Raw genomic sequence first — 20,160 nt, 5'->3', positions numbered from 1 at the left:
TAGCTGGTAGCGTTTCTCTAATAATAGCTTCTGTGTTGTCGTTTCATAACGCACTTTCAGATGTGTTTTAGGGCTTAGTGCAGTAAAGATAAACCGATTAAAAGTCTGTTTAAACTTAATTTGTAACACATGGTCAAGTAGCCTGAGGTATTCAAGAGGGTTTCCATCCCAGCCACTGGTCTTTTACTCAGGGCCTGAAAGCTGTGGATTTAAGACTAAACTTCAGTTTGGTACATCTGTAGATGAAGTTAAGCTAATTCATTGTTTCTTTAACACTTAACTTACAACCTGATGCTGTAACTAAATGCTTGCTCAGGCTACATGTGTCCCCTTTTGTGTTGGTTTATGAGATCGTCTCACTGCACAATGTGTGCTTTGTACGCGTTATTATTATCTCAACTCAAATTGTCAGGCTTTGTGCTGTGATCAGAGTATAGCTCTGTTTCCATATTGTGAGTCCAGTACTCTTCAGGCAGCTGTTGTGAGAAGGACAGTCTAATCAAGGAGGCTTCAACCATTCCTCATTAATGATTGACTTTTGTTCATGGTGTTAGCGTCAGTGTGTGCCCAACACCTCTGTGCTTTGTCTGTCTGGAGTTCATACGTCTGGCTCGACCTAAACTGAGTGAGCTAAAGTGTTTGGTAAAAACACTTTAGCTCACTCGGTTTACATTTGATTAGTAAACCTGCATGAAGTGTTTGCTCACTAACGTTGTCCTAATCCTCTTTGTCCAAATGCAGTCGGTGATTGAATTAGAAACGGGAAGCCTAATGAGCGACGCAATGTTTTCTGATGAGTGTTTGCTTCTGATTATAGCTTGTTCTCATGACTAATGTAGTTAGGCCCTCCATTTTAAAAGCTATCCATGTTTCCCAGCTGCACAGGATTTAGTTCAGATCCACCGGCACATAGTGTGGACGTTTTAATCTGCTCTGATACTTTATTGCTGTAGGAGGTAATCTGGATATATATCGTTTACATCAAACATTTCACTATCAGTTTGAAGCACAGCCCGAGAGCACCACCTGGTGGCTGAGAAGAGGAAGTGTCTCGCCATTCATGATAACTGCAAGCTTTTACACTTGCATCGTTAGCTTTAAATGTTTTCTTCATCCATGGAAACTAGAGAAACAAATCGTCTTTCGGCTGTGACCCATGTTGATGACATCATGAGGCTAATAGCAGGAAGAACACGACTTAACAAACCCTGCTTTTTGTCTCTTTGTCCTGAACTCTTTCAGCCGAGCTGTTTGCCAGTCATGTCACTCACTGACACCGAAACACTCCGGCCTGCTGAGACTGCAGGATGTTTGCCTGGGGGGGGGGGGGGAACTTAATTTACTCACTGATGTAACTAGTTTAACGTTTTGGCCACGCTGTCAATATCTTTGAAGGTTGTGAAAATGTCAGCTCCGTTTTACAGCAGCTGACATTATCTCAAAATCAAACGGTTCCCGGTCTGTATCCAGACTTTTATCTATAACGTTTAATGAAAGAATTTAAACATAATCTGGACTTTCAATGGCTTCGATCATTGTGGTGCGGTTTCCCCAGAGACATCACTCCCCTATTTTAGATCATTACTTTGCTAGTGGTGAACAAACGAGCCATCTTCTTGAACCTCAAAGACAAACTCCCCTCTCTCCAGACCCCTCACACCTGTCCCAGTTGAATGGCAGACTAACACAATGTATCGCACAATTTAAAATACACAAGTGTAAGAGATGTCGTACAGAGCAGGAAGAGGTGGAAACCTATTGGTGTGTTGGATTTGAAGTGTTGACCTGTCCCTGTTTTCCAGAAGCCAACGTGAGCACGTCGATCCAGGTGAACTCCACAGCAAGAGGGTCAGCTGCTGCCTGGGCCATACTGCCAGTCTGTGAGTACACACACACACACACACACACACACACACACACACACACACACACACACACACACACACACACACACACACACACACACACACACACACACACACTCACACACACTCGCGTAGGGAGTCTGATGAATCGATTGAACCTTGCTTAATTAGTAATACATGTCTAAAGTTAATACTTTATGTATGCGATCAGTAGACTAAAGTTGGCTTGAAATGTTTCCTTTTTTAAAATAGGGTTGAGTGGGAATTGCTTTAAAAAAAAAATGTTACTCGTAAATAACTTCAGGTTTGTAGGCTGTGTATGACTATTCAAGAACTCTGGACCAATCACGGCTACCACATTAAATGTTGTAAGAACAGTAACGTCAAAGTTTGATGTGAACCTAGATGTGTTGCCAGTTACGTAACTGAATCCACTTTTTAGTCCCGCGAAGATATTCATGGGTTACATACAAACACTCAGATACCCCCTAATGAATGTGTCTGACGGCTGACCTGTGTCCTGCTCAGTGCTGCTGGCGATGGCAGCGGCCGGTGGATACCTGATGTGGAGAAACTGGCAGCTGAGGAACCAGAAGAGCATGAACTTTGACAACCCCGTCTATCTCAAGACTACAGAAGAAGACCTCAACATCGACATCACCCGGCACGGCGCCAACGTGGGTCACACCTACCCTGCGGTAAGTAAACAACCGCTGAGCCTAGGGCATCATGGGTAAAATGGGTCGAGGCTCTATGTACTAATCCCAAAACACACTAATCAATTCATTATTGATAGAGAATAGGTGACCTGGAATCCACTCTATGCGTCACACACAGCAACCCAATAATCACCAAAAGCATTTTGCTCAAAAATAATTAAATACCAAATAATCTGTAAGGTTTCATTGGCGGTTTAATTTCATCCTGACACAGGATGGAGACTTGATGTCAATGACCTTCATCTGCATCATGACCTTGTGGCCTTTACTAATCCTTAGTCTTATTATTGCACTTCTCTTGGGACACAGATTAAAGAGATTAGCCTTAACCGGGCCAGAGGGCACAATATGGACACACACACCTCTCTGCTATTCTCCTCAGTTGCAGCAGGCAGAAAGCAACTGAAGTCAAATGTTGTTTTATATTTCCTGTGCTTTGCAAGTTAAACAAACAAGATATGTGTGAACTTTAGAGACGGTGTTCTCTGTACAGAACCAGCCTAGATGTTTCTCCCTGCCTCCAGTATTGAAACAATGGTTTTACATTTCTTGAATCGGGGTCATACGAGGTTCTTATCCAAAGTCAGTGTATAACGTCACAGTAGCGGTCGGCACGCTCTGAGTTTAGAAAAACAGACCGGAGTACAACAGAAAGCTGAGTAATGCTACAGTGGAACGAGGTAACAGTACATCTTACTTTAGCCACCTAAAAACATCAGTTAAAGTTTACCCTGTGTCATGGATATGTTATTTGAGGAACCTAAGCAGTCATCAATGCGCTCTTTAAAGCAACCGGACTACTTCTGACAAAAAGGACTCTACATGTTCTAAGAGATGAAATGTCTGGTTGGCTTAAAGAGCGCATTGAGACCGGTTCCAGTTACCGCCCAAAAAGACTACTGAACATCAAGGTAATGCAAAGAACATATTCTACATGTAGTTCACACGATGATGCAGCTCCTCCAACATTTAGACAGCCGTCTTCTGTGTGTAGACGATGGATAAGTACCTCGCACCACAAACAAAATCTCTATGAAAACATTTGAATAAGCCGATTGTCTCTGTCGTCCCCTTCCCTCTTCTGTCTCCAGATTTCCATAGTGAGCACAGAGGACGATTTATCATGATCGTCCTCCTCTTCTTTCTTTCCTGCGGCCCGTAGTGTTGCACGACGCAACCTCGTTACCATGCCTACGGTTCCGTCGCAGCAGCCCTTACTGTACGACCACATGCCTTCTGAAGTGCATTATCTTTGGAGAGGATGACTTGAGGAATTGTTATTTATTATGTGAATACTACAATGAATTACGTGTCCATAACTGTTTTTCACTCGTCCATGTGATGAGGATTATTTCCCCTTTTTCGGGTCACTGCTTCCTGATTTTTGCCCCCGCCTTTTTTGAAGGAGGGAATCGGACGCCAAATGATCACGGAGAGAAATGACTGTTCCAACTGACAGGAGGACGCAGGATTTCTCTCTGCTAACAGATCTACTGCTGGACAGGATTTCAAACTGGATCTGAGCTGTCGGTATTAAATGGCGTAATCAAGACACTTTCCATCATATTCTAAGTTGAGCAGAGGGAAAAAGAATCATGGGTGATATTGGTCTAAACTCTTATCCATCAGATGTGTTAATATTTATTTTCCAAGATCATTTTGTTTTTCTTTCCAACTCTTCCTCCTGGAGTGCATTCAGACGAGCTGTTCTTTCTACCAATGTTTATTATAATCATTATAAGTATTATTATATAGGCTTTGTAAGATCACCACAATTACAGCATTTGTAAACATTGTATATATTTACCCATTATCCCTCAAAGACATTACCGTCAATCAGGACTCTCTTCGATGCACTTTGATCAAATGTTCCTCGTGTAAATAAGATTGTATACATTTGACTTGAAATTAATTTTTTGCTATGGTTGGGCATTGTACAAGGGTTAGAGTTCAAATGTATTTAACAAGAAAGAAAAAGCAGGAAAAAAATAACTACTGAATTTGGTAAAACTATTTTGTATGTTTGTGTGCTGTTGCTGTGAACTTTTTCTAGCCTTGTACAGTGAGAGGGGGGGGGGATATTATTAGAGGGTAAACGCTCTGTAACTGTGAAGAAACTGAGAATCACTTGAGAATTAAAACCTAATCCACAACGTTGTTCAAACATGGTGTCTTGGCTTTTCTCGATTGTATGTTTGCGAGGATACTAACTGGAGAGGAGTCTACTCTTCCACAGGTTTTACTGTCCAGTGATGCGAAGAATATACTCTTATCTGGGATAAGACAATATTGTGTTTCTAACTTCAACATGACAATGCCTCAAATCTGATTTCTTCAAAGTGGTGCAGGAATGAGTCCCTAAAACCCAGAAAGGAGTTGGAACAAAATGTGTCATAAAACAAAACTTAATTCCTGCCATATAACGAATCCCATTGGTTTTTGACAAGGGAGCAATAAGATGTTTAACATCGAGCGTCTGTTTAATAATTTAGCTGACATCTCTGTGCATATGAAAGAAACAAATCTTTAGGATCAATGCTAACTTAACTGCTCCTAACAGTACGATGGGTCAAATGCAGAGAAACCATTTCATTACAGTACCTGTACTGTGTAATGACAATAAATGTGCAAAAAAAACAAAGGCAGGATGAGTAATCTGGGACAATCGCAAGGAGTCATGTTAAAGGTCACCTATCGTGCAAAATCCACTTCTTCATGTCTCTTCTACATCAACATGTGTCCCCTCTTCTTCATGTCTCTTCTACATCAACATGTGTCCCCTCTTCTTCATGTCTCTTCTACATCAACATGTGTCCCCTCTTCTTCATGTCTCTTCTACATCAACATGTGTCCCCTCTTCTTCATGTCTCTTCTACATCAACATGTGTCTTCTCTTCTTCATGTCTCTTCTACATCAACATGTGTCCCTCTTCTTCATGTCTCCTCTTCTTCATGTCTCTTCTACATCAACATGTGTCCCTCTTCTTCATGTCTCCTCTTCTTCATGTCTCTTCTACATCAACATGTGTCCCCTCTTCTTCATGTCTCTTCTACATCAACATGTGTCCCTCTTCTTCATGTCTCCTCTTCTTCATGTCTCTTCTACATCATGTGTCCCCTCTTCTTCATGTCTCTTCTACATCAACATGTGTCCCCTCTTCTTCATGTCTCTTCTACATCAACATGTGTCCCCTCTTCTTCATGTCTCTTCTACATCAACATGTGTCCCTCTTCTTCATGTCTCTTCTACATCAACATGTGTCCCCTCTTCTTCACGTCTCTTCTACATCAACATGTGTCCCTCTTCTTCATGTCTCTTCTACATCAACATGTGTCCCTCTTCTTCATGTCTCTTCTACATCAACATGTGTCCCTCTTCATTCATGTCTCTTCTACTCACATGTGTCCCCTCTTCTTCATGTCTCTTCTATGTCCTCTCTACCACTATGTGTCCCCTCTTCTTCATGTCTCTTCTACATCAACATGTGTCCCCTCTTCTTCATGTCTCTTCTACATCAACATGTGTCCCCTCTTCTTCATGTCTCTTCTACATCAACATGTGTCCCCTCTTCTTCATGTCTCTTCTACATCAACATGTGTCCCCTCTTCTTCATGTCTCTTCTACATCAACATGTGTCCCCTCTGTGGAAAGAGACTCTGAAAGTTTCAGGAACAAAGATTCTCTCTCTTTTTGTCCTGATCCATTTCTATAAAAACCTGTCTGAAAATGAGCTGATCAGATTTTGGCCATTTTGTCATAACGATGTTTTGGCTTGTGTAGCATTAGCCAATCACCAACCAAGGCCCCACACACCACCTTATCTGAGACCTATATACTGAAAACAGTATAATAGGGGACCTTTAAGAAATGTGTTAAAGAGACCGTAGCAAAGCTGATAAGTCGTTCGTATTTGTGCGGCTCCGTCTGGTCATTATCCCGTTTAACTGCAGCACGGATTAATCTCCACCTATCAGAGGGACAGAATACGTCAAACGCACACTTGGATTAAGTCAGATGTCAGATGTCAGTTATGAAGGTCTAAGGTTTATAAACAAAGGGCTGTGGGGCCGTGACTGCATATCAACATATGTAATAAACTAGAAACCTAGAAAAGTGTCTATCTAAAATTGAAAACATGACACAAACCAAATGTTACTGAAATGACCCACTCATCTCTAAATGATTGTCATATGTAAAATCCATACACACATTTGACAGGCGTGTGGCGCAGTGGGTTAGTGATAGCAAGTTTGAGTGCCACTGCAGTCAGCATGTCGTTATGTCCCTGGGCAAGACACTTCACCCCAAATTGCGCCTGTGGGGATTGTCCACGGTATTGAGTATGTAAGACACTTTGGACAAAAGCGTCTTACAAGCAACGTAATGTAATGATGGCTGGTGCTTTGCTAGCTTTTCAGTATTGTTTCAAATTAAAAAAACTAAAATAATCCAATCATTATTTGGGGGGGGGTGGAAGTAATGTATTTAATACAATATGGGGAATTTGTAATTTGACAATCTTGTTTCAAAATATGCTTTTTACATCAATACTTGATGTTAATGCTTATTTACCTTAACCCTGAACAACTAAGTAAAACTAGAAAATGCATTTCCTGCAGACAATGCGTGCGAATGCTGTAAACTGTGAACATTTATGGCTGAATTTAGCTGAAAATGCAGAAAAAGTTGAATATGTTATTAGCTGAATGGTAGCTGCTTTTAGCTAAACAAATGCAGAAAAAGCTTAATATTTAAAAGAAAAGGTATAAACAACAACATGTATAGCCTTGATGTCCTGAAATAGCTGAATAATGTAATAGTTGAATGGGTTCTGCAGCTGAAAATAGGCTGAAGGAGTTTAATATCAGATGTAAGTAGTAGTGAATGAATTTGTATTAAGATGAGAAAAGAAAGTAAAAAGGCTAGGGAAACTTTTGAACTAACTTGATGGTGAATGATCTGTTGCCATGGCAACGGCATTTGATGACATCCCATAATACTCTTAGATGTGTTGATGGCTGCATTGTTACCAAACCTGTGAAATGTTGGACCATTTAGAGTATTTTCACTGAAGTTATGAGAAAACCGTGTTTCATGGTGAGCATTGTGTTGCCATGGCAACGGCATTTGACGAAATCTCAAAACTGTCACGTAGATGTCTTCACGGCTGGACTGTTAGCACACATGTGAAGTTTGAGCACTCTTTGAACATTTGCATAGGACTTATAGTGACATCATATTTTATGGCGAGGGATGCGTTTCCATGGAAACGGCATATGGTGAGATCTCAGATTTGGCGTAGAGCTCTTGAGGCATGGACCGGTGATATACAAGTGAAGATTGGGGGACGATTGGACCGTGTCCATTGGACTTACAGCCTCATCGTGTTTCATGGCGAGTGGTCTGTCGCCATGGCGACGACATTTGATGACACCCCATACTACGCTTAGATGCATGAAAAGGCTGAATAGTTTAATATTTGAATGGTTTCTGTAGCCGAAAGTAAGCTGCAGTTATGGAGAGCTAAAGTATTGGCTGATTTGAAGGCTCTTCCCATTGACTTCAATGTAAAAAAAAGAGTTTAAAAAGCTGAATATTTCAAAAGGTATAAAATATTTTGAAAAAGTTGAAGGTTTCCCATCGATTCCTGAACAGGCTGAATAGTTTAATATTTGAATGGTTTCTGTAGCTGAAAATAAGCTGAAGTTATGGAGAGCCAAAGTAAACAGCATTCGCACTAATAACAATTCAGTATTAAAAAAAATGAAGTTGCACGGTTAAATACTTGACAGAATTAATATTGATGGTTTATTTTAGGTGGCTACATTTCGCTTTGCTCCAATGATAATATTTCTCTTGGACCAGTTCTTAATTTGACTAACAATCGGAACTATCATTTAAAGACAATTTATAATATGTTTTTGACTTTAATGACAGTCTATGCCAGGATAGCCAGATGTGTAAAGTTATGAGATGCAGTAAGTGGGAGGAGCGAGAGATCACAAAGAGGATAACACTGTAAGCACCCAGATCAACTCAGTCAGCTGTGCAGCAGGACCACAGTCACTTCCTACCTCATAACCGTGTGTGTGTGTTAGCTGTATGTCTGTTGACATGATTCCTCTGGAAACATGTCCCGTCTATGAATGCCTGGTTACTCATTTGTGCATCTTGTGTGTGTGACCAAGGTTTTGTGCACATGTGCAAGGTGTGTGTCAGGATGTCTCTACAAACAGGTTGATGGATTTTAGGTTTGAAAGACATTGAGCGACATGTTGACCCACATCAGGGCTCGCAGCAGGAGTCTGTACCCCAGCTACAAGCCCGGCGGGGGGGCTCAGGAGCTCCAAGACCAGGCCGACTATCGGGACTTTGTAAAGCCATGGAGCTCCATGCAGGTCAGACACTCCGTCTTTATTTTGAGTTAAATGTTCCTCCATGTATCCCTTGCTTTCTATATAAATATTTGTTTTTGTATTCGGGATTGTGGGAAACGGTATTTTGATCTCTCTGTCTGTACACACAAACAGAAAGATTGACAATAAAGTTGACTTTGTCTTTGATAAATCACATCCCAATGTAATTTACCCGAATAAATGTATATTCAGAAATATAGAACCTCTGTATATTTAAAATGTTCAAAATACAAGAATATCCTGTTATTGACAAGTGATTATGTTTCAAGGTCAACACACTGGTTGGATTAAAGGCTAGCTCTTACCGATATTTGTATTGATCAATGTTGCAGAGCTTCAACATGGCAATCTGAGGACATCAACATGGTCTGTTAATATCCTCTTGTTGGCTGACATTAGATCCTAAAGATATTACATATTCAAAGCTCCAAGAAAAGCAGCAAATGGACACATTTGAGAAGCTAGGAGGAGAGAATATTTTCCTTTTATTATGATCTATTGGATATGAATATTGTGGATTATTATTCACTTAAAAACAACTTGAAAATAAAGAACAGCAGAAAATAAAATACAGAATTTATAACAAAAACAACCAGATACATTTTCCGTCCGTTATTCAACTAATTGGTTAAGTGTAACACGCAGAAATAATCCATAAAGGAAATAAATCCTGCAGATAATGCAGTCAAAGGTCTACAATATGATTATTAGATGTCTTTTTGTTGTTGATTTTATTTTTGTTGTTTAATAACCCAGTGGTTTTTATTCAGTATGTTAAAATAGTTAAATTCTTTCTTGGTTGTATTGTGCTTAGTTTAATCGTTACCTTATTTTCTCACTCACCTTGTTCAAAGCTTAAAGTGCTGCATTCATGAACCTTGGTGTTATTTGTGAAGGAGCTGGGCAGAGATATCTATGATATGTATGCTGAGTATGAAAGTGAGGATGAGGAGGACCGGCTGCCGGTGACTTCCTCCCACTTCCTGCTCTCGCCAACCAAACACTTCAATCTCAACATCAACGTCGGAGGAACGGTAACTTTACTCAACTTCTATCTAACAGTGCTTAGACCAGAATATCGCCTATTAGGAGAAATCGACCCTACTTCCTGCTTGATTTACTAACCCATTTCAGTTTCACAGGAGATTTCCTGTTCATGAAAATTAGTTTTAACATTTAACTCCACCATGCTGAATTGAAGAAGACTTGAAACAACTATCGAGACCATCAATTCATTAGGAATATGTATAGTGAGTTAATAAATCAAATGAGGGTTGTTTTTATATATACTATATATATATTATGTATACTTCTATACAATCAGGCCTATTTTTGCAAACCACGTTTAATGCACTTCCAGATTTACTTCATTTTCAACACCCATATATTTGATACACGAAAAATCATTTGTTTCAAGGACAGTAAAAGGAATATATTTGTTTTTCAGTGACGGTATTATGTAGTTTCAGCTGATAAATGAGAGGCATATTAATGGAGACAGTTGTAATTTCCAAAGGTCATTAATTATGAGGTGTATTTTTCCGGTCTCCATAACCATTTTTAAATGTGTTCCAGTCACACTTTAATTACTTAAATTCTCCTCTTACTTGTCATTATTTAGAGTTTCCTTTCCCCTGATTGTCTCCTGTCTTCCTCTCCTCCAGGTGTACCACGTGCCCTACAGGTTAGCAGCCAAGTATCCAAAGACACGGATCGGGCAGTTGGCCACGTACAAGGACCACAGCAGGAAGTTGGATCTGTGTGACGACTACATCGTGCACAGCAACGAGTTCTTCTTCGACCGGGACCCTCAAATCTTCCACAACATCTTCAACTTCTACAGGTGAAAATAAGATGTATTGTTCAATGAAAGAAGTGAGTTTTCCTCTTCTCAATGGGATCATTATGGACCTGTTCTTCTGTCCTCTCCATCAGAACTGGAGTGTTGTACATTAAAGACGAGCTGTGTCCCCACAACTTCCTGGAGGAGATAAACTACTGGGGCGTCAGAATCAAAAACAGCCATCGCTGCTGCCGCATCTCCTTCGAAGAGAAGCAGGACGAGCTGAACGAGCAACTGAAGATACAGAGAGAGCTGATAGCAGAGGTGGGTTGAGGGTTTTCTTTTTATGTTGAAGGTTTTTTATTTATTTCCATGGATCACCACAATAGGAATGTATTTTCTCAATGAAAAGGAGTGCTTATCACAAGGCCTGTGTTCAACATTGAACCTTCAGACTGTTTGCTAAATACACTGTATTAGCCACAACTCAGATAGAATTAAGCATGCTGTGGGGATGACTGTGAGTTAGCAACGCCCTTGACGAAAAGCAGATTCATTGGCTCTTGAAATATAGAATCTGTGGCAAATAAAAGTTCAAGGCACTTAGAGACTTTGTCCAGCAAGATACTCTCTATAAATGAACACCACTTTATGGTATTTGAAACCAAATTGGAAATGGAAGAGGAAGATTCTAATTGAGTGAACTTTAAAGTGGACCTATCATGCTATATTTGAAACATATATTGTAGGGCCATACCTATATAAAACATGTCTGTGAAGTTTTTTTTTCAAAATACCAAACAGATCATGCATTTTAGCCATGCCTCATTTCGCTCTATTTGCTCTTTTCCAGCCCTGTTTTTGCAAGGGCTGATTCTGCTTTTGTGGCAGACTACAGCGCCACCTACAGGCCTGGCATATGTACTACAGCGTCTCCAGCGCTTTCGAGCGGTCTCTCGTTCCCCTGATAGGTGGAGAGTTGCCTATATAAGCGGAGCACCCCTTTTCTGACGTCAGAAAAATTCAAATAATAATCAGCTCCGTTGCAGCCCCGTTTTTAGAGATTTGGGTACGGAGGAAAAGAGAGGCTTGTGTTTTCTGACACACCGGGGACACATATTCCTGTATAAAAAACGTACAAAAGTGCATTTTGCATGATGGGTCCCCTTTTAAATGGTCAGTTCCTTGTATTAGGAACAGTGTGCAGCTACGATATATATACAGTAGCATGGGGATCTTAAACCTTGTTCATTCAACTTCACGTTACCCTGAATATTCAAGGTTCAAGGCTTTTATTAGTCATACGTACATAGCTTCAGTGTTGTTTTGATGATGAACATCTTAGGTCACAGGCTTCTCCAACAGTGCAACAAAAACATTTGAAAAACAGAGCATACTTGAGGCAGTTCTCAGTGGAACAAAAAATCCCCTCAAAACTAAGTAATAATATTTTGTACACACACATTACTTTTTCTCCCTCCAGTCTCCTTATGTAGTTCTGCAAATACAGATATCAAGAGGTCTCCACCTTCGGGCTGCCGTGGTTCAGCAGTCGATGTTTTGTATTTGAACCTGTGAGATTGAGTTGGCAATCTGCTGGCTGAGTCTGCGTCTGGCTGACCTACATTATAAATCACCGCTCCGCCTCGCCGTCTTGACAGATGGAGAGCAGAGAGTAAGCTTTTTTTCTTGGCACAGGTTCGGACAGATGTTTCTATCACAGAGGTCCCACGTTCATGCAGTTTGCGTAACAGTTTCTCTCCCGTTGTGTTTTCTTGGCTCACGAGTTGGTGTGTTGAATTCCTTCAGTCCTCAATCCAAAGTGTCCTTGGGAAAGACATTGAGACCAAAATGACACCCAAAGGCAGCAGTGTGTGAGCATGTGTAGACAAGCATTAGATAAGAACCTGATAAAACCCTACCATCAGTGTGTGAATGGTAGTGAGTTGTTGTTGGTCTATAAAGCTGGATCTGGACATGTTGTGGTTTTGCCATGGCTTCTTTGTATTTGAACCGAGGATTATTCTTCATTAAAGTCATATTATTGGCTGGAGTTGGCACATTTTCAAAAAGATATTTCCTATTCTCTGACCCGCATGTATTTCTGTCCCTTCCAGATGGAGGAGGAGGAGAACGAGGTGTTATTCGACGGCTTGGTCTTCGGGCCGATGCGGAAGAGTATCTGGAACGTCATGGAGAGGCCGTTCTCCTCCGTCATCGCCAAGCTGATGGGCATCGCCTCCTCCCTTTTCGTGCTCATCTCTCTGGTAACCATGGCGCTCAACACCGTGGAGGAGATGCAGTACAAGGTGTGTGTTTACTGTGTGTGTGTGTGTGTGTGTGTGTGTGTGTGTGTGTGTGTGTGTGTGTGTGGTGTGTGTGTGTGTGGTGTGTGTGTGTGTGTGTGTGTGTGTGTGTGTGTGTGTGTGTGTGTGTGTGTGTGTGTGTGTGTGTGTGTGTGTGTGTGTGTGTGTGTGTGGGTGTGTGTGTGTGTGTGTGTGTGTGTGTGTGTGTGTGTGTGTGTGTGTGTGTGTGTGTGTGTGTGTGTGTGTGTGTGTGTGTGTGTGTGTGTGGTGTGTGTGTGTGTGTGTGTGTGTGTGTGTGTGTGTGTGTGTGTGTGTGTGTGTGTGTGTGTGTGTGTGTGTGATAAAGCAAATGCATTCTGAGCAGGTTAATGAGAGTTGTCAAAGTTTTCTTCGATTGCAGGGCTATATTTATAGATTTAACTGTTTTTAATCCATAAACAAATAAATAAAAAACCAATGTGTAAAAACTATAAAATAATAATACAGAAAAGAAAGATCAGTTAAACAAAACGTGCATTTTAGCGTGTCAGTTAAAATCTTGATATTCTTACAAACCTAAAATGACTAGGAAAGGGTTTAGTTAAGTAATACATCTGATACATTTTTTTAATTTTTTCATAGACTTCTATACAATCAGTCTTTCTTGAAACCAGAGGATTAGATATCCTTTATTTATTTGTTATTAACTATGCCGTTTGAGAGAAATGTGACAAAGTTGTAATCTTGAAAGGTCAATAATTATGAATCGGTTTTTTTTCAGTGTTGATAACCATAAGAGTATTCACAGTATTATTATAATCCAGCGCTATATTCATAGATGTATCTCCTTTTCAAACAAATAGAAGCAGTTCAACAAAAACGGGCATCTTGAATGAAAATCTGGACATTCAAAAAATAATAATTCACAACTTAATTGTAAAATAAAATCATTTACATTAAAGGTCCCCTATTATACTGTTTTTCATCAATATATCACAGGTCTCAGATATATACAAAACATGTCTCTGAAGTGTTTGGCTCCAAACTCCAAACAGATCATTGCAGAATTACCCATAATCCCCTCTGTTTCAGCCCTGTTTCCAAAGTGCTGATTCTCTGTCTGTTACTTGATGAAAATAAGGAGCCTCTCCCCACGCCCCTCTGAGAGACATTTGGTTACAAAGAACACAATGGTGCTCTAGGAGGAGATTCAGGTGATAAACTGGGGGGGGGGTACTTGGTTGGTGATTGGCTAATGGTTACACAAGCCAAAAAATCGTTATGACATCATAAAGTGGCCAAAATCTGATCAGCTCATTTTCAGACAGGTTTTTATAGAAATGGATCAAAAAGAGAGAGAATCTTTTTTCCTGAAACTTCCAGAGTCTCTTTCCACAGAGGGGACACATGTTGATGTAGAAGAGACATGAAGCAGAGGGGACACATGTTGATGTAGAAGAGACATGAAGAAGAGGGGACACATGTTGATGTAGAAGAGACATGAAGAAGAGGGGACACATGTTGATGTAGAAGAGACATGAAGAAGAGGGACACATGTTGATGTAGAAGAGACGTGAAGAAGAGGGGACACATGTTGATGTAGAAGAGACACGAAGAAGAGGGGACACATGTTGATGTAGAAGAGACATGAAGAAGAGGGGACACATGTTGATGTAGAAGAGACACGAAGAAGAGGGGACACATGTTGATGTAGAAGAGACATGAAGAAGAGGGGACACATGTTGATGTAGAAGAGGCATGAAGAAGAGGGGACACATGTTGATGTAGAAGAGACATGAAGAAGAGGGGACACATGTTGATGTAGAAGAGACATGAAGAAGAGGGGACACATGTTGATGTAGAAGAGACATGAAGAAGAGGGGACACATGTTGATGTAGAAGAGGCATGAAGAAGAGGGGACACATGTTGATGTAGAAGAGACATGAAGAAGAGGGGACACATGTTGATGTAGAAGAGACATGAAGAAGAGGGGACACATGTTGATGTAGAAGAGACATGAAGAAGAGGGGACACATGTTGATGTAGAAGAGACATGAAGAAGAGGGGACACATGTTGATGTAGAAGAGACATGAAGAAGAGGGGACACATGTTGATGTAGAAGAGACATGAAGAAGAGGGGACACATGTTGATGTAGAAGAGACATGGAGAAGAGGGGACACATGTTGATGTAGAAGAGACGTGAAGAAGAGGAGACACATGTTGATGTAGAAGAGACATGGAGAAGAGGGGACACATGTTGATGTAGAAGAGACGTGAAGCAGAGGGGACACATGTTGATGTAGAAGAGACATGAAGAAGAGGGGACACATGTTGATGGAGAAGAGACATGGAGAAGAGGGGACACATGTTGATGTAGAAGAGACATGAAGAAGAGGGGACACATGTTGATGTAGAAGAGACATGGAGAAGAGGGGACACATGTTGATGTAGAAGAGACATGAAGAAGAGGGGACACATGTTGATGTAGAAGAGACATGAAGAAGAGGGGACACATGTTGATGAAGAAGAGACATGAAGAAGTGGATTTTGCATAATAGGTGACCTTTAAAACAAACTGTCTAAAACTTGACCTGCTCATTGTTCTTCCAGACGCCGTCGGGCCAGCTCAGCGGCAGAACGTACGGCGAGTACGTGGAGTCGTCCTGCATCTCCTTCTTCACGCTGGAGTACCTGCTTCGCCTGGTGTGCACCCCCGACCTCAAGAGCTTTGCCCGTAGCATGCTGAACACCGTGGACCTGGTGGCCATCCTGCCGCACTACCTGCAGATGGTCCTGGAGTGCTTTGAGGACCACGACACACAGCTGCACTCAGAGGAAGTCCAGACTGTGGGGCGGCTGGGGAAGGTAAAGAGGGGGCTGATGGGAGAGGGGAAGCAGAGGTGGGAAGTAGTACAAATACTTTGTTACTGTAGGCCTACTTAAGTTCATTTTTCTGGTATCAGTACTTTACTCCACTACTTATTTTTCTGACGACTTTTTACTTCTTACATGTTGAACACAAACACCTGTACTTTCTACTTCTTCTTGACTCATCTGTACTTCTACTTCTTACTGTGAACTCAAATACTTGTACTTCTACTTCTCTCATTTTCCAAACAGGCTGGTTCCTTTAGTTTAAATGTGTGTTTGGTGGCGTGATCATTATTCTTTAGAGTCATTGCGTGCCTATTGATTTGAACACGATCCGTGTATCCATCATTTCCTGGTCTTCTCTAAAGAAGAGGGACCAATGGAAACGTTGTCATGTTTGCCGTTGTTCAGCATGGAAACATTCATTAGCTAACAATGACATTATTGTTCTATTAATATAAAGGGAGGTCAGGTACTCTTTAAAACAGCTGCTAGTTATGGGTACTTTTTACTTAAGTACATTTCAAAGCTTCTTTACTTTCACTTGAGTAAAGAAGTTTAGTCAGTACTTCTACTTTTACCAGAGTATTTTTAAACACGAGTATCTGTACTTCTACTTGAGTAAAGGATGTGTGTACTTCTGCCATCTCTGAGGGGAAGATGGGATGTTTGGATTCGTCTCACACAGTTCTTCCTCTGGGGTTTTCTGCAGGTGGGTCAGGTTCTCAGGATCATGCGTCTGATGAGAATCTTCAGGATCTTGAAGCTGGCTCGACACTCGACCGGCCTCAGAGCCTTCGGATTCACACTGAGGCAGTGCTACCAGCAGGTGAGACTGTACATACAGCTTGTGAAAGAAAAGCCATATCTATACATGGATACCAAAAAAAAGAGGAATTCATTTTGTTGTATCTTATAGTATGCACAAAACACACAAAGCTTTGCAAAGGTTCAAAATGCTAGAATATTTTTGCTTAATTTTCATTGCATGTTACGGCTCTGCATGACTTGAGTCCTGTGTCTCGCTGGAAAAGACTACATTACAAATATGTATGTTCATCTTCAGGTTTATATTTGTACTTTGGGATTGTAGCCTTTGCAGAACATGTACATGCTCAAAAACCTATATAACACACTACAGGAAAGGGAAAACTCCAAAAAGCAAATAGGGCCTCTTGACATCTTGAATTTGGATGAACTAAAAACCCTTAATTAGTCTCCTGATTTCGTTAACTCTGCTGAGGACTATGGAATCTATAGGACTTTGACCAAGGTTGTGCTATCCTCAACTTTTGCCAAAAAAAAGAAAATAGCCAATGATGTGAGAAGAGCTCTGCCTTACCATGAAGTTGGGATGCAGCATTTGATTATAAACAAGTGTAGCCAGTATATTTAGATGGATCTTAGACATTATGCCTTAGTTAAGAACGAAAACATTACATTTACGAGGAAATATTAAACAAAACATGTTTCCTTGTTCAGGTGGGCTGCTTGCTGCTCTTCATGGGCATGGGCATCTTCATGTTTTCAGCCATGGTGTACACGGTGGAGCACGACGTTCCCAACACCAACTTCACCTCCATGCCGCACGCATGGTGGTGGGCCGCCGTGAGTCCACACACATAAACACAATGACGTTCAAACAACATGTATTCTATCTGTTGTGTTTGTATGCTGGAGGATTACAATGTTAATCCACTGGGAGGCAGATCAGTGCTCAGTCTTCCCTGACTAACACCATTATCTTCCCGGATGATTTTCCTTATACATAACTCAGGAAGTTACTTTACTGTAAGCATTGAGGTTAGGCGTTACAATATTTTATTTTTGTATTGACTTTATTGGTCCATTCATGTTATTTGTTCAGACTCATTTTTGTACATGCAGTACAATAAAACAAGACAAAGAAACACAGCTTATTGAATGCCTTGAATCACAAATAAAAACATATACATACTTATATATAACTGTTTTGCAATCAGCTTATTATGTGAGTGTTTTATAGTTTTTCTCGTATCCCCCTTTAAAATTATTATTGTTTATTTTATATCTATATATTTTTTCCCTTCGAGTCAGTCTGATATTCCGAATTTGTAGGTTTTTTAGATTATAATTTTTTGATTTGAACTGTAACCCATGCTATTCGTGGTAATACATTCGTTTACACTACCTGTCACTGCCTCACAATAAAAGCCTGTATTTTTATGCTATGGCTTTAGAAAATGTATGAATTAATTTCCGACAGTAACAGCAAAAACTACTAAAGAAAGACTTGGATTACATTTTATTTTTATAGTTCATTTCACAATATAAATTGAAAACACTGAATATCTTGAATATCTTATATTGTGAAATTATGTTTTAAGACTGTTTTCTAAAAAAGACTTTAGGGAATTAGGGAAACAACGTATGACATTTGAAAACATTACACTTATTGTTCTCCCCCAAGATTTTTTTTTTTTTTAAATTAAGGTCACACCAAGGGCAAAACGTCAAAATGGGAAATCCTTGCCCTGAAAATAGAAAACGTATTATAAATAAATATAATAATAATAATAATAATAATACACAACACTTATCGCTTTTCTAAAAACTCAAAGACGCTTCGACAGAGATAACACAACAACAAAAACAAAGAAAAATACAAGAAGAGACAAACAAAAACTGAAGAGAGGGGGGGGGGGGGTCAGAGGTATTGATAAATATATTGACAAGTGAATATATTGCATCGAAAGAAACAGAAAGGTCTTTGGAATAAGAAAGATGAGCATGTCCTCAACATCTCATTCTGTCTTAAGTATTTCCACGTGTTATAATATTGTCTGGTTTTGTCTTTCATCCCCCAGGTGAGTATTTCCACGGTGGGCTACGGCGACATGCTCCCTGAGACCAACCTGGGCCGTATCTTCGCCTTCGCCTGCATCTCCTTTGGCGTCATCCTCAACGGCATGCCCATCTCCATCCTCTACAACAAGTTCTCCGACTATTACACCAAACTCAAGTCCCACGAGTACGCCGCCGTCACCAAGGCCCGCGGGAAGGTGCACTTCGCCAAGAGGGCGGCGAAGAGGTTTCACGACTGCTGCGAGGACGTCGTTCAGCCAAGGAATTCCCATCTGCATACAACAAGGTTTTAGATGTTCACAGTAACATGTGTGGGAGGTCAGGAGTGACAGTCAGAGATGTGAAATGAACCAAAGACTGACTATGGACATGGTCAACATGACGTCATATGTTGGTTTCTAAACTCTCAGTTTGGCATTTTGGCCATCTTGGATTTTTGGAGGCAGTAGTTTGAGAGGCTGGAGCAAAGTGCAACCAAACGCCGGCTGGACAAGACACTATCCTGAAGTGAGAAGACACAGAGACGTAAACATGGGCAACATAGTGGAAGTGGACTGTCAGTCACAATTGAATCCCTAAAGCACTCCCTGCTTTATTAATAAGTTTAACATCATGCTGTATTGAAGAAGACTGAAAACTAGCACGTGAGACCATACACCTGTCAGGAAAAGGTTTACTGTGGAAATAAATCAAATAAGAAGTACGTCATTTTCTCAGAGACTTCTATACAATCAGGCTTATATTTGCATCCAGTGGAGTTGCAACCAGTTGCTGCTTTAAATGAACTGTCTGTGACATTCTGTACAGGCCGTTTTTGTTGCAGAGTAACACTGCTGGATTCATGGCAATTTGAACCAATAACAAGCTGAGAAATCTCCAGATGTCTGGATCTCAGTTCAGAAACCTTTGAGTTCAAAATGCTGCTCCAGGGCATATTTTGTCATTATATGCATCGTTTCATTCATCCTCCATATTTGCTTATTTGTGCTATCTCAGCATGCATTGGCAAAAGGTGATGGAGAAAAACCCTAAATATATTGGTTAATATTTGTATTTATACTCATCATTATACTATTTTTTAAAATACTGGAAATCTATGCTAATGCTGTCTGTATCACAATCATCATCTACCCCCCCCCCCCCCACACACACACACACACACACTCAGTCCATTAGTCCCTAAAGCCCACAAGTAATCCAGGAATCAGGAGTGCATGGCGTGAACGGGTCAGAAATAGATCATAGGTTGAAGAGTGGACATCTGGACGACAGATATTAGACCTGTTTATCTTCCACATGCATCTCTTTAATAATAAACCATGTGTCATACTGAATCCCAAAGCTGTAGGTACTGATTGACTCAATCAGTCGTT

At 40.6% G+C, this 20,160-nt stretch overlaps 2 protein-coding genes across 5 annotated transcripts in view; both read left to right on the top strand.

Annotated features, from left to right (window-relative positions):
• Positions 1-4,748, top strand: part of vldlr (very low density lipoprotein receptor) — a 42,599-nt gene extending 37,851 nt beyond the window's left edge. For 2 of the 4 annotated variants that reach the window (XM_034210802.1, XM_034210805.1), the window contains 3 exons: positions 1,806-1,880; positions 2,394-2,563; positions 3,676-4,748. In XM_034210802.1, the coding sequence (XP_034066693.1) occupies positions 1,806-1,880; positions 2,394-2,563; positions 3,676-3,711 (281 nt within the window). In that variant the 3' untranslated portion in view covers positions 3,712-4,748. Of the gene's footprint in view, positions 1-1,802; positions 1,881-2,393; positions 2,564-3,675 lie in introns of all 4 variants that reach the window. The other 2 variants (XM_034210801.1, XM_034210803.1) reach the window with 1 other exon arrangement.
• Positions 4,749-8,857: 4,109 nt separating this feature from the next.
• kcnv2a (potassium channel, subfamily V, member 2a) lies at positions 8,858-19,945 on the top strand. The gene is made up of 9 exons (XM_034210829.1): positions 8,858-8,983; positions 9,898-10,035; positions 10,666-10,844; positions 10,937-11,108; positions 12,902-13,093; positions 15,683-15,937; positions 16,656-16,772; positions 17,426-17,551; positions 18,790-19,945. The coding sequence occupies exons 1-9, from the start codon at positions 8,858-8,860 to the stop codon at positions 19,078-19,080; spliced, it is 1,596 nt and encodes a 531-aa protein (XP_034066720.1). The 3' UTR covers positions 19,081-19,945.
• The last annotated feature ends 215 nt before the right edge of the window (positions 19,946-20,160 follow it).

Source organism: Gymnodraco acuticeps, unplaced genomic scaffold, assembly GCF_902827175.1.
Source record: "Gymnodraco acuticeps unplaced genomic scaffold, fGymAcu1.1, whole genome shotgun sequence".
Classification (NCBI taxonomy): Eukaryota; Metazoa; Chordata; class Actinopteri; order Perciformes; family Bathydraconidae; genus Gymnodraco; species Gymnodraco acuticeps.
Note: the sequence above shows the minus strand (reverse complement) of the source record. Positions and strands in the feature narration are given on the sequence as shown.